Raw genomic sequence first — 14,051 nt, 5'->3', positions numbered from 1 at the left:
AGAACTGCAGATGTTAACTATTTGGAAGAGTGGCATTTATTTAAGAGATGTAGATGTAAAACACTCGGGAGTGTCAGAACGAGTCTGGGGCTACACGGTGAGAGCGGGTGCTACGCTGCCATGTTCTGGCTTAGAGTGGCCGCACAAGGCAGCGCCACAGAATCTTCTGCTGGGAGGCAGCTGAAGAGGAGCACAGCCGGCGGCTCCCACAGGACTCCAGCCCGGGATCAGGCGCACGCAGGTCCCGGCGCTGGGTGCTGGGTGCTGGGTGCTGGGTCCCGCCCGGGCCGGGGGCGGCGGACAGAGCTCCGGCGTTCCGGCGGAAGGGGCGGGCGGCAGCAGCAGAGGCAGGAGCAGCGTGGGGCCGCCATGGGCCGCAAGAAGAACAAGAAGGGCCCGGGCAGCCGCGAGAGGCGGCTGGTGGTGACTTTCGACGAGGAGCGGCGGAGGTGAGGCCGGGCGGGCCCCGGGGCGGGCAGGGGAGGGAAGGCGGCCCCGGTCGCTGAAAGCCGGGCGGTTCTGTGCTGTCGGCGGCAGGGAGTACCTGACCGGCTTCCACAAGCGGAAGGTGGAGCGGAGGAAGGCGGCGCTGGAGGAGATCAAACGGAAGCTGAAAGAAGAAGAGAGGAAAATTAAGGAGGAGGTGAGGGAAGGGTCTCGTGTCCCCCCTCGCAGGCGGGCAGTGAGCGGGGCAGGAGGGGCGGGCAGAGGCGCCCCATGACCTGTTTCCCTTCCTCAGCGGCACCAGGAGTACCTGAAGATGCTGAGCGAGAGGGAGGAGGCGCTCGGTACGTGATGGGCCCCCGGTGGGGAGGGCGGTGGGCACCCGTGGGCCGGCAGCCTTGAGTGGGTGTTGCGGGGTGGGGCGGGGATGCTCGCACACTGTCCCACAGCAACAGCTGCTCGGTCCTGTCGTGTTCCCCAGACAAGCTGGGCAGAAATCTGAGCGGTGACCCCACAGCCCTCTGTCCCGACAATCATGGGGGTCGTACAGAAAGGAAGGAGCAGGAGAACATCTCCAAGGTGTCACCAGGGTCCCTCAGGGGGCAGAAGCAGCTTGCCCTCCAGGCTTGCAGTGCCAAGGCCCTCTGCCCTTTATCCCTGCATGCCAAGGCCAGGTGTCACCCCAGCCCAGCATGGTGCATCAGAAGGAAGTGAGTTTATCCCGTGAGAAGTTGGGCACTTTGCAGTGTAGGATTTCTTGTGTTCCCAGAGGAGGCCGATGAACTGGAGCACTTGGTGACATCGCGGACGGAGTCTGTGAACATCGACCACCCAAACCACATCGTAACAGTGACCACCATCAGCGACCTGGACCTCTCGGGGGCACGCCAGCTGGGACTGAGCAGCCCCCTGGTAAAGACTCTTGCCTCCTCTCTGTATCACCTGTACACGCTCCTGGGGCTGGTGAGGTAGGGCTGGTGGTCCCTGAGTATGTCCAAGGCCTTGCCGCTGGCTGGGAACAGGGATGAAAAGGGGAACTTGTAACTTTTCTATTTTTCCACAATTTAAACTGGACCTCTAAGGAGAAGGAAATGTTCTGTATGAATAGCTCACTCCACACCTCTCTGGAACCCTTTACTAGTCCTGACTGACCCTGGTTAAATGAAAGTCTTACTGGACTGGATTGCAACAGTGTAATACTTTAAAGGCTGATACAAGACAAGCAGCAAGATTTCAGACATTGCCAAATGGTCTATCCTTGATCTCTTTTCTGTGTCCCAGTCAGAAATATTACTGTTAGCATGAGGAGGCATTTTTCTCTCCATAATCTCGTGCTTGGACCACAAATAAGGAAACCATTCAGTTCTGTTTGTGGTCACTTTTATTCTCAAGATACATAGTAACTAAGAGCTTGTATTTCTTTCGTAGAGACTCTCGGGTGTTGGTTGTACTTATGTTTGTAAGATCATCTAATCTGAAAGTCCATTCAGAGACGTCTTGGTAGTAATTTAAGCAAAAGCCAAGACCTTTGGTTCATTCAAGTTTAAACTTGAATTGCATGGCCATTAAGATCATGCTGAAGATTTGGATCTTGGGGTAGATTACTGTAGAACATCTCTGGTTGTGCCTTTCTGTGGGACTGCAGTAGGAAACCTTGACACTTGGACAGTGAAGGGTGTACAGAATTAAGAAATCTTCATCTGTGACTAGTTAGTTCACAAAACAGGATGAAACCAAGAAGGCAGTAGAAACACCAGAATCACAAAAGTGCTTTATTTTTAAGGGAAAAACTGATGGATCTGAAGAAGAGAAAGAGGAAGAGGTGGAGAACAAGCCTGTGAGAACAATGCCCAAGAAGTCCAGAAATCCCTTCCTGTCTGAAAAGTAGGTACAGATTCCCTCAGGCCTTCCCTGCTGGGCCCTGGGAGCCGCTGGGAGTGCTGTGTTCCGGGGCGCACGGCGTGGCCGCCGGCGGTGCGGTGCTGCGGGGCCGGGGCCGGCAGGCGGCGCTGGCGGAGCGCGGCCCGCCCGCCCCGGTGGCGGCGGGAGGAGCGGCCGGCAGCGCGGTGGGCGCCGTGCTCACCTCTCACCCGCTCCCCCGCCGCGCCGCATTCCGCAGCGTGCGCAGCTTCCCTCTAGGGCTGAAGGTCAGAGGCTCCTGAAGCTGAAACTAAGGCGTTCTCCACATTTTTCAGTATCCAGGTTTTACAGCTGCTTTGAGGGTGTGGAGAGTTGCTTTACTCTGTGGGGTCTGGGCAGCACGATGCTCACATTAGTTTTTGTTGTCGCTGCACACGGAGACTTGCAGGTTTCCTGCATAGCTTAGAATCTCTCTGGGTCTTGCTTTGTCTGGCATCCATTCCTGCTGGGCCACACAGAGCTCTCCAGCTGTTGTGGTGTTGCCTTCCTTCTGCAAGCTTTGGTCCCCAAACCCTTTTCTCTTTCTGCCCTGCACAGAATCTCTTCTCTTACTGCCACGCTGCACATGCACAGCCAGAAGAAGACAAAAAGAAAGAGATCCCAACGTGGGCAAGGCCCACGTAAGAAAATCCAGAAGTCCAGCACAGGACGAACCACCAAGACTCAGCGTCGGAGGCTGACTGGCAAAATGGGCCGTGACCAGGATTAACAGAGAAAGAGAAACTAATGTTCAGACCACGAGCTGGGACAGTGCTCCACATCTGGCCTGCTGCTCTTTGGGACCCTATCATTGTGGGCATGCACCTTGTTTACATGGCATTCTGACTAGCCATTAACCCAGGCCAGTTCAGCCTTTCTGTAGCCTCCTGAGCACTGGCCAGGGTCACTAGACACTCTGCCTATTTATTTTTGGAGTGATCTCCAGCTAAGTGTCTAGATACCACAGAATCTCTTAAAAACTTCTGCTGAAGGTCATGTTCTCCACTTCTGTCCTTGACCTCCCCTTTCAAAGCTGATACTTGGCTTTATCACAGAAGGGGATTTGGGGCAGAGTGCAACAGGCACATCATTGTCAGGGCAATTTGAGAGACTTGGGAGAGCTCTGCTTGCACTCCTGCATCAGTGCCCTGGCATTTCTCCTGTGCAGTAAATCTTTTTTCCATGGAGACATGGTGTCATCTTGTCTCCTGTGTTTCTTCACCACACAACACAGTGCCACACCTGAATGCAGGGGTACTGTTTGTTTGGTACGTGTGCCAGGTGAAATTGGGTAACTTTGTGAATAAATTTGAAGTCATTTTGCTAAGAAAAAAAAAATCTGTGACTTATTTGAAGCATAAGAGGAGCTGTGCTAACGCCAGTACCAAGTGGAAGGAGGGGGAGGTAATTCCTGGTGTTTAAAGGATATTGAAACCCACTGGTGCTTGGAAAATGGAATAGCTAGGAGCTATTTCTGTGGCAAGGCAGAGCCAGCTAGAGCAGGAATGGCTCATTCCATTGTCTGCTGAATATGCTGATCCTGACTGCGATAGCTCAGGGGAGTATGAAATGCCCTAATGCCCTTGCTGTGTGTGTGTGGCCCTCTCCGGGTGGGAGTGGCACACAAGGCTGCCCTTGTCCTTTACCTCAGGGTTGTTGCAGTTATTAGCAGCTAATTGCCTTTCTTCTTAGGACCTCAGTGTATGTTTTTTACTGTGGTTGCCCTCAGCAGGGGAAGAAAAAAAAATGGTTGGGATTTAGGAATATCCGGGGCAAAACTGTGAGTGAATCTTCTGAGGAGGAGAGTGAGCCCAGGCAGTATGCTGGCCTCTGTCCTGGAGTATCCTGGAGTATTCTGCCTCTGTCAGCCAAGCCTCCTCCCATGCCATGTGTGCGCTGAAAAGGAAATGACAAAGAAAGAAAAGGCCGATGTGTCCAAAACCCACACCAGAAAAATTTGCAACCCAGCAATGGGCAAGTAAATAGATTCCTCATGCCAGAAATGGGAGGGAAAAGAGTAAAGCAGTGCCTGAGGCTGCATGGAGGAAGATCAGAACAATGCTGACGGCCACCAGCTGCTAAAGTGGATGGCAGCAGCCTGATGGGTCTCTCCATCCTTTCTTGGAGGGTGTGCACACAGAGCTGCTCTCCGGAGTGTGAAGGGGGAGGGTGTGATCTCAACACTACAGCAGCAGCACAATTTCTGCTAGAGGGAGGCTTCTGGAGGGAACCGGGCAGCACACAACACAAGTGCCTGTGGTAAGGAATGGGGCTCCCTTGCACTTCCCTTTCCCTTCTGAAGAAGGTAATTGCGGGGGAAACGGACACTGTTATCACTGGTGCCTTGTATGCTTGGATTCAGGGTCCCACCCTGGGCTGAGTTCTTGGGCACTAACACAGAACAACTCAGTCACATTGTTAAGGTGTGTGTGTGTGGTTTTCTCGCCTCACCTTTTAACACTGCCTCAAAGACCACTCCAGAAAGGTAATGGGATTTAATGGGTGAGTTACCCTATCCATCTGTCTCACCTGGGGTTCTTGGGTGTTACTGAGCTGCAAAAACACCACTCAGGCAATGCCAAAAGTGTTATGCTGAACTGGATCTCAGCCAAAGTATCCAAGAGGTTCCGTGTGTGGAGCATAAATTATTTCTTGTTCTGGTTTGGGAGTCACATGCTCTAGAGCATTCTGTGCTTGGTGGGTTTGAGAGGGATGAAGGAGAGGAGGAGAGGGAAGTTCTGTTTGGAGAGGTGTATCACACCACGGGGACTGCGACTCAAAGCTGGAGGACAGGGTGACATCCTTGTCTGGATCATACAACAGCTTTCCCTTCTCTCCAGGACATAGTGCCTTGTGGAGTGACTGTGGACAGAAGGTGACCTGTGTGCTTCCTCACCCGAGGAGTTTGCTCTGGAGCTGGGATGGCCACTGTAAAAGAAATGTACTATCTGTCTGAGAAATCTGCTGGAGTGTGGAGTGTGGAATGTGGATCAGTTGCCTTCCCCAGCCTGTAGGCATCCTGGCACGGTAGCTGGGACAGAGCTGGATGACCTCATTGTATTCCGGATGAGGTGCTAAGAGTGCCTTCAGTTTTTGTCGTTTTGCTGCCCGGTGATCTAGAAGAATCTCACTTTTGGTTTGCTGTTTCTCTGGCCTAATAACATTTTTGAGCCTTTCTCAAATGTTGTCTGAAGTCTCCAACAGCCCCTTCCATGCTCCGAAATCCTGCAGTTCCTGCTAGAAAATGAGTTTTCAAATTTAAAAAAAAAAAAAAAACAAACACAAAAGTGTATGGAAAAACTGAGAACAGAACTGTTAAATCCTGTACAGCATTAACCATCAGGATTTTTCACTACACTATTGTACACTATTGATTTCTCCATTTGATTGATTAAAGCTTTATTCTGAAATGCGAATTACTGACTCAGCCCTAGTCTGCTGATTTTGTTATGTACAGGGAATACAGTCAGGCTACCCCTGGATATATTGAAATGAGAATCTGAGTTTTTGCACACAAGTTAGTGAGTGAAGTGTTTGCCAGACACGTCACAGTTCATACCAGACTCTGGCTCAAAATTCTTCTTTGCTGTTTCCACTTGTTTTCAAGACAGATTTGAGCATTTGGGGTTTTTTTCCCCCTTAGCTGTTCAGGAGGAAGCTGCTTCCAAATGTAAGGTACTTGCAGAATGTGAGGTACTTGCAAAAATCATGCCCCAGGCTGGCACAGAGATGCAGGGCTGTGACATGGGCTGCCACGCTGGGGCTGCCATGCATGATGGCTTTCACTGGCTAGACTGCGGTTACGCACACGTGCACATACAGAAATATAATTGGGATTACAGAGGATCAAAAGCAGACTGGGAGCCAAAAAGATCAGACAGTTGGGGGAAATTGGAGCGCAGCAAAAAGGAGGAATGGCTTCAGTGTGTGCATGAGCTGTGTGGTAATCAGTGCACTGTAGTTATTGCTTTGTGGTGTATCAAGCTCAAGGCTGTACTCAGTGCAGTCACACTGCTGCTTCCAGCATTGTGTTCCAGAAATGCAATCGAGGAAAAAAGTTACTAGGAGTGATGAGAACTTCAGGGGACTAAAAGGGAGCTGAATAATGGGTTGTGTGAGGTAGATAGGTTTGAGGATGGGATTGCAGACTGCCCCAATGAATGAACAAAAAGTGAAATTGAATTTGTTGTAACTGTTACCAGCATCGGGAAGAGAAGGAGTTTGAATTGTAGAAGGAGCAGTGGAGGACAGATTTTAAGGGCATTCTGCTAGAAATAGCGAGGGTCAGGCAGGGCTTGTTCTTGGTAGGTAAAGCCCACCTTAGACAAATCTCTCTGAGTGCTGTGGGTAGGCATGGCCCCCTGCTGGAGCTGTGCTGGGACACGGTGGCGTTTCGCTCTCTCAGTGCTCGCGGATAAATCCGCTGCTTTGGCATCTGTTTCGGCTTCGGGATAACTAATTCTTGGGGTGCTGCCTGGGAGGAGCACTGGGTAGCCCCTCGGCAGGCGGTGAGGCGGTCCCTGGGAAGGTGCCGCCGAGGGGAAGGGCTGATCCAAAGCACGGTGCCGCAGTTCGGCCCCGGCCCCGGCCCGGCCGCTCGATCGCCCGCCCGCCCGCTGCCCGCGACACGTGGGAGCCCGCGCCGGGGGCGCCATGGCCGCGCGCGCCGCCGGCCACTCAGGAGGCGGTATTCAAATCGCTGCCCGGCATCAGCCAATCAGAGGGTAGGGGGCGGGGCCTCCCGCCCCGCGGTTCCCACGGCCCGCTTCATTGAGGGGGGAGCGCAGCGGGCGGCGAGGCGCTGGGAGCCCAGGGGAAGCCGAGGTACTGGGGATACTGGGAGGTACTGGGAGCACCGAGCACGGCCGGCTGCATGCGTGCCAGAGGCCCTGGGGATCGCAGCATTATCCTGATTATCCTGACAGTCGGCCCCAAGGGATGTGGGGAGTAACGATTTGCCCATCAGGCGCTGGGGTACCAGGGGCTCCAGCCACGGGTGGCAGTCCATGGGCAGTGGTGGGCAGCGATGCTGGCGAGTTTTGTGCTGCATCCCTGGCAGGGGAGTGATTGGGCTCCTGAAAAGCCTTTTTTGTGAACAAGTCAAGCGAACATGGCCCAGGAAGGATGCTGCAAGGCTGGCACCTAGTGCAACTTGCTGTACCAAAAATGAGTGCACTGGCAAACAAAACTTATAGCTTTGTTTTGGCATTGACGTTTGGCCTTGGTTGTTTTGGGGAGCAGCAATAGCCTTGATCAGCTGCTCTGACTCAAATGTCCATGCTTAGGGCACCGGTGGCATGTTCACATCTCAGATGCTGGTCTGATTTCCTATCCTTCTGTTGGTGCCTCCTCCAGGCAAATTAGGCAGAACCCTCCCAGCTGAGGTCACATCATTAAATCCGAGGACTCACTTTCAAACCCTGCAGGACAGAGGAGGTGATGGTGGGCAGGATGCTTGCAAGAAAACAGAACAGAAATGTGGATCCCAGCTGTTGTGCTAGCAGTGCTTGTCCCCTTCACAGTTTTGCAGTCCACTGTCCTACAGGTCTCAACATTTTAGCAGGATTAACAAGAGTCTCAATTTCCTAAGCTGCTTAGAGCCATCCTTTTATGACCAACATAATTAAGTTTAGTTTTTGTGCCTTTTAAGAGAGAAAGAACATTTCCATCAAATAAAATAGCAGGACATGAGCATCATTCCCTGTTCATAAGGACTCCCAAACTGAGAGGCGTCACCAGTTGTTTCAGGGTGCAGTGCCCCTTCTAAAAGAGGTCTCTGCTAGAGCACATTCTTTTATTACCTGTATTTGCATGCAACCCCTTGTACCTGAGTTCCCTTTGATTCCAGTATTGACAGTTGGGAGCAGCAAACTTCAGCTGGAAATAACATTCCTGCTTCCACAGCTTCTTCTGCTGCTGTTCCTTCCTCCTTTTTCTCCTGGCTGGCCCCTGCCAGTAGCCCATCAGCCAAAGATCTTCGTCCCTGCTGTGCACAATGTCTGCTTCAGTGGATGACGTGCCTTGCATGAACTTTGAAGCCAACGTCTTTGCAAAGAGCCTGTGCCAGCACTGTTTCCGAGCCGCAGGGGCTCACCAGCATGCTGTCCAGGTGAGCTCCTCCATCCCACCTGCAGCCTATGGATACTTCCTTAAGGGCCTCTTTTTTCTATACTGGGAGATAGAAATCCCTAAGATAAAGCTCGGTCAGGATTTCTAGATTTCTCGGTGGGGAAAACCTTTAAGGGCATTCCTTTCCAGGCATAGGAATGCTTAATTTAACTGTGTCAGATCAAAGCTGGGAACCAAGCTGAGCAGGGAAGTGCTGGACACTGGACACAAGGGGCTTGATAGCCTGTCCCTGGAAGGGGAAGCAGGGGTGTCACAGATGTAAAGCTACAAGGAGGGAATTGGAGACTGGCAGAGCAGGGACCCACCCTGTATTAATCTCTGCTTGCCGCTTGCTGGCATTTGCAGCTTTGCCTCACCTTAAATATGGCCTGGTCGATCCCCTGTGGCCTCAGCTGCTGGCTTGGGGCCAGGGCTCGCTTCTGTCCCTGAGGCAGCTTCAGCAAGGTGTTCCAGAGGAGAAGGCAGGAGAGGGGTAAATCTCATTGGGTTTTGGGCTCCAGACACCTTGATCCAACACGATCCTTTGGTACAGGACTGGACACACAAGCTGCTTGGCTGTCTCTGACTGGGCAACAGCTGGTTTCATGTTCACAGAGGGTTTCGTGTTGTTTGACGTCCTCCAGGAGCGACTGGCCAGGGATGATGAAATAGTAATGAGCCTCCCTCTCTCTTTCTCACCCTCTCCCCCTCTCCTCCTGGCCTTGGGCCCTCTAAGGTTACCTCAGCCCTTCACCCTCGATCTGCTCAGAGCTGTCAGCTCTGAGTGAATCGTGGTGCAGGCGAGACGCTGGAGGGAAGCGGCGCAGACAGCCAGCTCCCCGGAGCCTCCCCCACTGCTGCTCATAAGCCCCGCAGGTAACGGGGGCCAGGGAGGATGCTGAGACGCCTGCAAGCCCTGACAGAGCGAGGCAGAGGCTGGGACTACAGCCTTTTCTGCAAAAATCTTCCTTCCTCTTGGCTCCACTGCCTCTCCCTGGGCTATCCCACTGGTGAGGGAGAGCGGCTACCAGCAGCATTGGTGCCAGCATGGCGGGGCAGTTTCCCTGAACCCTCATCCACACATGCAGTCTCTGGCATGTCTGCAGCATTCAGCATCAAATAGGAGCGTGCTGGGCCTCCCTGGCCTCTTGATGCAGGAGAAAAACCTCAACGGTGGGCTGGGAGAGATATCAAGAGCCCTGGAGGTCGGGCTGCTCTCGGAGGAGGTAGAAGGAGCAGGCATTTCCAAGGGGCAGCCTTCGTCCTGATCCTTGGCACGCTGACAGCACCATTGCACCCCTTCTCCCTCACAGGATCATGGCACGGCGGTCACGGGGCGCGATGCCTGCAGCGACGCAGCCCCGGGAGAGCCCTGGGACTCCCTGCACATCCTAGCCCCGCAGTGCGAGGTATACGTGTGCGTGGGCCCGGCCGAGGGCGCGGAGCGGTGAGTACCAGCCGGGAGCCCTGCTGCTCCCACCACCCTTCGCTGGGGAGGACGGAGGAGGGGGAGCGGGAAGCCAAGCAGGGGGAAATCAGCTCCCTTTTCCCTGGTGCTCTGCACACTGGTGCCTGGGAAAAAGAACTGAGAAACCCCCATGCCATGCCCTCTAACCATTCCTCTGGGCTGTCCCTGGAGAGGTCAGGGAGCCCCTGAAAGAGTCTCCTTCATCCTTCATCCCTCCAGAGCAAGGCTGGTGGTCTCAGGATGGGCTCTGCCAGCCTCTGCCCATCCAGCAGAGAGTGAGTCAGTGTGGCTTGGGCTGCCCGTGCTGTCGCTCGCCCCTGAGCTCTGCGGGCTGTGCTGACCACCAGCTGTCCTCTCTCCCTGCCCCACAGCTGGCACGAGAGCAGGCGATATCCCCCACTCAGCCCCGGAGCTGAGGGTGAGCACAGAGAAACTGGCACCGACCCCAGCGCCTGTGCTGAAGCCAACTCCACGCTCGCCAGGGTGAGATGGGCATCTCTTGTGGTTTGGGTTATTTTGGTCTCCTCAGCTCCCTTGGCCCTTCAATGCCACTTTTGCTGGGCCCATCCAGCAGGTTCCTGGGCACACAGACATGTTGAATTTGCCCCTCTGGCTCTCCTGCCTTGGGCAGATGGAAGAAAGAGCTCATCATGTGCAGGGAGGTGGATTTGATGATCCTTATGGGTCCCTTAAAACTTGAGATATTCTGTGATTCTAAGGTCCTGAGATACAAGGGGGGATCAACTGAGACTCTTAGTCCCCACAAAGGAGGCTCTCCCCCTAAAGAGCTCATGAGATTTGCTCTTGGATACTCCCATCTGGCCTTTTCTGTGTTGTTCCTTGCCGTCGTTGATCTGGCATCATCTTATACTCACACAGCTCCTCTTCTGGTTCCTTTTTACCGGCAGCTTTGAGCTGAACAGGCTGTAAGTTTTCATATGTACTCTTACCTCCTTGCAGCCCACAGAAGCTACTAGTCCCCATTGCAGAGATCCGCCCTATCCTGTCTCCCAGGAAGGGGAAATGACCCGGTTGTGGGACAACACTTTGGGATCGGGCAAACGGGACATGATGAGCTACTTGGGCCGTAAGGAGGAGGTGCGGTCACAGGCAGACAGACCCAGGTGGGCTCAGCCTGTTCCCTCTGGATCCTGGGTGAGAACTGAAGCCCAGGACTTTAGGAAAGAAATCTGTCCATCGAAAGCAGGTACTCTTGGTTTGCTCCTGTGTGAGATCCTGGTTCTGGTTTGCTTACAACCAGGGGTCTCTGAGGTTCCAGGCAGATCTCTCTTTAGATTTAGCATCTCTTAATCTAATTCTGATCCCAGGAAGTGTTCAACACATCCATGGGCACTATGTGAGAGTCTCTCTTTGTGCGTGCTGACTGTGAACCGTGGGCGTCTCGGGTGCTCTCCATCTGCATGGTTTGGCATGCCCTGGGCTCGAAGTGCTGTGTTCCAGTGCTCCCACCCTGCCTCGAGGGAGTCTGGGTTTTATCTCTGCCCTCCTGGCCCATTTCTAGCTCTCCTCCGAAGACCTGCTTTGCCGTGGACGTGGTGGCATCCCGCGTCGCTCGCGCCTCCCCCAGTAACGGCCTTCTCCCCGTCCCAGAGCGCCGTCCCGCCAGCCAGAAGCCTGAGGAGAGCTGGCCAAAGCACCGAAAAACTGACCCTCCCTGGGCATCCACCGTGCCGCGCGCCGCGGCTGGCTCTCCGCCGGCCCGCAGCGACCGGCTGGGTGCCAGCGGGCACCTGTCTGGCGCGCGGGGCCGGGAGTGCCACAGGCAGCCCGGCGGCGGGGCTGCAGAGGCGCGGCACGGGCTGGAGCGGCAGCAGTACACGGTGCTGGCAGACCTGCCCAAGCCCAAGCGCCTCGGGCAGCGGGACGCTGCTGACCGCTACGGCTCCCGGACACTCAGCCCCGGCCGAGTGGAGGTGGAGAGGATATTTGGAAGCGAACGCAGGTGAGAAGTAACGGGACCCCACGGTGGTCACAGGCAGGGGATTGCCCTTCCATGCTGTTGGGGGGCCCCCTCTGGGTCACCGTGCTTCGGGAGGAAGGCAGGGCTAGATGGCAGAGCTCAGCTTTCAGCTGTGCTTAAATTTCCCTCAAAGCAAGGGCTGGATCTAGGCTCAGAGCCTCCTCCATTGTGGTACACGGGCTGCTGAGGCTGTTGGAAAGGTGGAGCTAAGCTGCACTGCTAGAAGAGAGCAACCCACCTTCCTCATCCTTACAGCCACCTGGAAGCTGCAGGATATGCTGCAAAGCAGGGCTCCCCACAGTTAAAGGGCCTGGAAAGAGATGTTCCCCAATCCCAGCATCAATAGCTCCCCAGGGATTCCACATTCACTGTAGGAGCCACTCAGGAAATGATAGGCAATGCCAAGAAGTACCCAGTAGCTATTTAGGCTTTAGCTGGAGGAGCAAGAGCAGCTCCAGGACTGGTAGCACAGGGCAGGAGGGGACGTAAAGAGGGACTGGAAAAGTATCCTGGACAAGTGGGTGGGATGTAAAGATGAAGGAAAGCCTGAGGAATAGTGTGAAGAAGACAGAGGTGAGACAGCATGAGGTGATATGAAAGCTGAGGTGGTGGGTGGGGACAGGGAGAGGCTACAGCACACACAGTGTCTGGGGCAGGTGGAGGTCGTGGGGTCAGGCTAAGGTGGAGCAGGGTTTGCAGGGGCTCTGCTTCCAAGCTGAGCAGGGTGGCAGCTGGACCAACTGTGTGTGCCCACAGGAAATCAGAGACGCTGGAGGCCTTCCAGGCTCTGGAGGAGGGCCGTGTGGATCGGCTCGATGGCAAGACGCCGGTGCCACCCAGCAAAGGCCACCTAACTCGGAGGCGGTCCAGCCCCAACCTGCCCAGGGAGGTGAGGCTTGGCTGCACGGCAGGACCTCATCCCAACTCTGCAAGCTGAGTTACTTTTCCCTGTCACATTTTCCTCTTCTTCTGCCACATGCTTCTCTCTTTCATTCCCCTTCTCCCTCTTCCCTTTAATCCCAGCTCTCCTGTCATAGATTGGGACCCTTGGCTTTTAAAATGCAGCAGGCCTTTCACCCTTTGGGTGCAAGAGGCTTCTCTACATTATGGACTGGCTCCATGCACAGGCATGCAAGTGCTCTCTGGGGAACCATTTAACCAAATCACCTGCCAGCCCTAATCCCATCTTGTTCTGCTCACTGGCACTCTTTTAAGAGGATTCCTGCTCTCTCTTCTCTGTGACCCAGGGCCAGCGACTCTCCTGGCCGTTCGAGCAGCGCAGCAGAGACCCCAAGGAGCCCCGGCGTTCCCCCAGCCCAGCTCGGCTCCCCGAGAAGGCCAGCAGGCCCCGGGGGGACTCCCCCCGCCCGGCCAGCCCCGCCTGGCTGCTGGAGAGAGGCAGCCGCAGCCCGCGCTCCGCCAGCCCGGCCCGCAGGTCGGAGAGGAGGGCAGGGCAGCCCGGGAACCCTCCCTGCCACGCTGAGAAAAGCTGGAGAAGCCGAGGGGAGCCTGCCCGCCCCCCAGGCTCAGAGAGGGGCCGAGGCACCTGGCAAGCAGGGGGTATACGGCAAGCACTGGAGAAGAAGAGCCGGGGGGATTCCCTGCACCCCGCAGGGGCTGGGAAGGGCTCAGACAACGCCAGGCTGAGCCGGGCAGGGCCACCCCCACGGGCCCTCAGTCCCGGGAGACGCACAGAGAGCACAAGGAAAAGCCAAAAGGAGATCTCCCCTCCCAGCTTGGTGCGGGGCGCAGAGAGGCAGCGAGCAAAGCCCGGGGAGCCGCTGCACCTCGCAGGGCCCAGGAAGCCATCGGAATGCAGCTGGCAGAGCCTCCGGGAAAAGGTGACCTCCTCGCAGCCCTCAAAGGGCACCAGCAGTGACTGCAAAGGCCGAGGCAAGCCCCTGCGCCCCACAAGCCCAACACGACCCCTGGAGCAGGACTGGAGGGGCCGGGGCGATGCCCACCGAGCACAGGTGTGGGAGAAGGACTGGAAGCGCCAAGCGATGCCCGTGTGCCATGCAAATGTGATGCGCCAGCTGGAAAGGGACTGGAAAAGCCCTGCTAGATTTCTGGAAGGAGGACTACGGCCGGATGACAGCTGGAGAAGGCCTGAGAGTCCAACACAGGATCTGGAGGAGGACTGGAAGGGTC

At 55.2% G+C, this 14,051-nt stretch overlaps 1 protein-coding gene across 1 annotated transcript; it reads left to right on the top strand.

The window, feature by feature from the left end:
- Positions 1 to 305: 305 nt before the first annotated feature.
- On the top strand, positions 306 to 5,766 carry NOL12 (nucleolar protein 12). Its single transcript, XM_064702438.1, has 6 exons — positions 306 to 449; positions 538 to 643; positions 740 to 788; positions 1,214 to 1,356; positions 2,228 to 2,328; positions 2,902 to 5,766. The coding sequence occupies exons 1-6, from the start codon at positions 370 to 372 to the stop codon at positions 3,071 to 3,073; spliced, it is 651 nt and encodes a 216-aa protein (XP_064558508.1). The 5' UTR covers positions 306 to 369; the 3' UTR covers positions 3,074 to 5,766.
- Positions 5,767 to 14,051: the final 8,285 nt, after the last annotated feature.

This window comes from Zonotrichia leucophrys, chromosome 1A, assembly GCF_028769735.1.
Source record: "Zonotrichia leucophrys gambelii isolate GWCS_2022_RI chromosome 1A, RI_Zleu_2.0, whole genome shotgun sequence".
NCBI classification, from domain to species: domain Eukaryota; kingdom Metazoa; phylum Chordata; class Aves; order Passeriformes; family Passerellidae; genus Zonotrichia; species Zonotrichia leucophrys.
The sequence above is the reverse complement of the archived record's forward strand: the minus strand, read 5'-3'. Positions and strand labels throughout refer to the sequence as shown.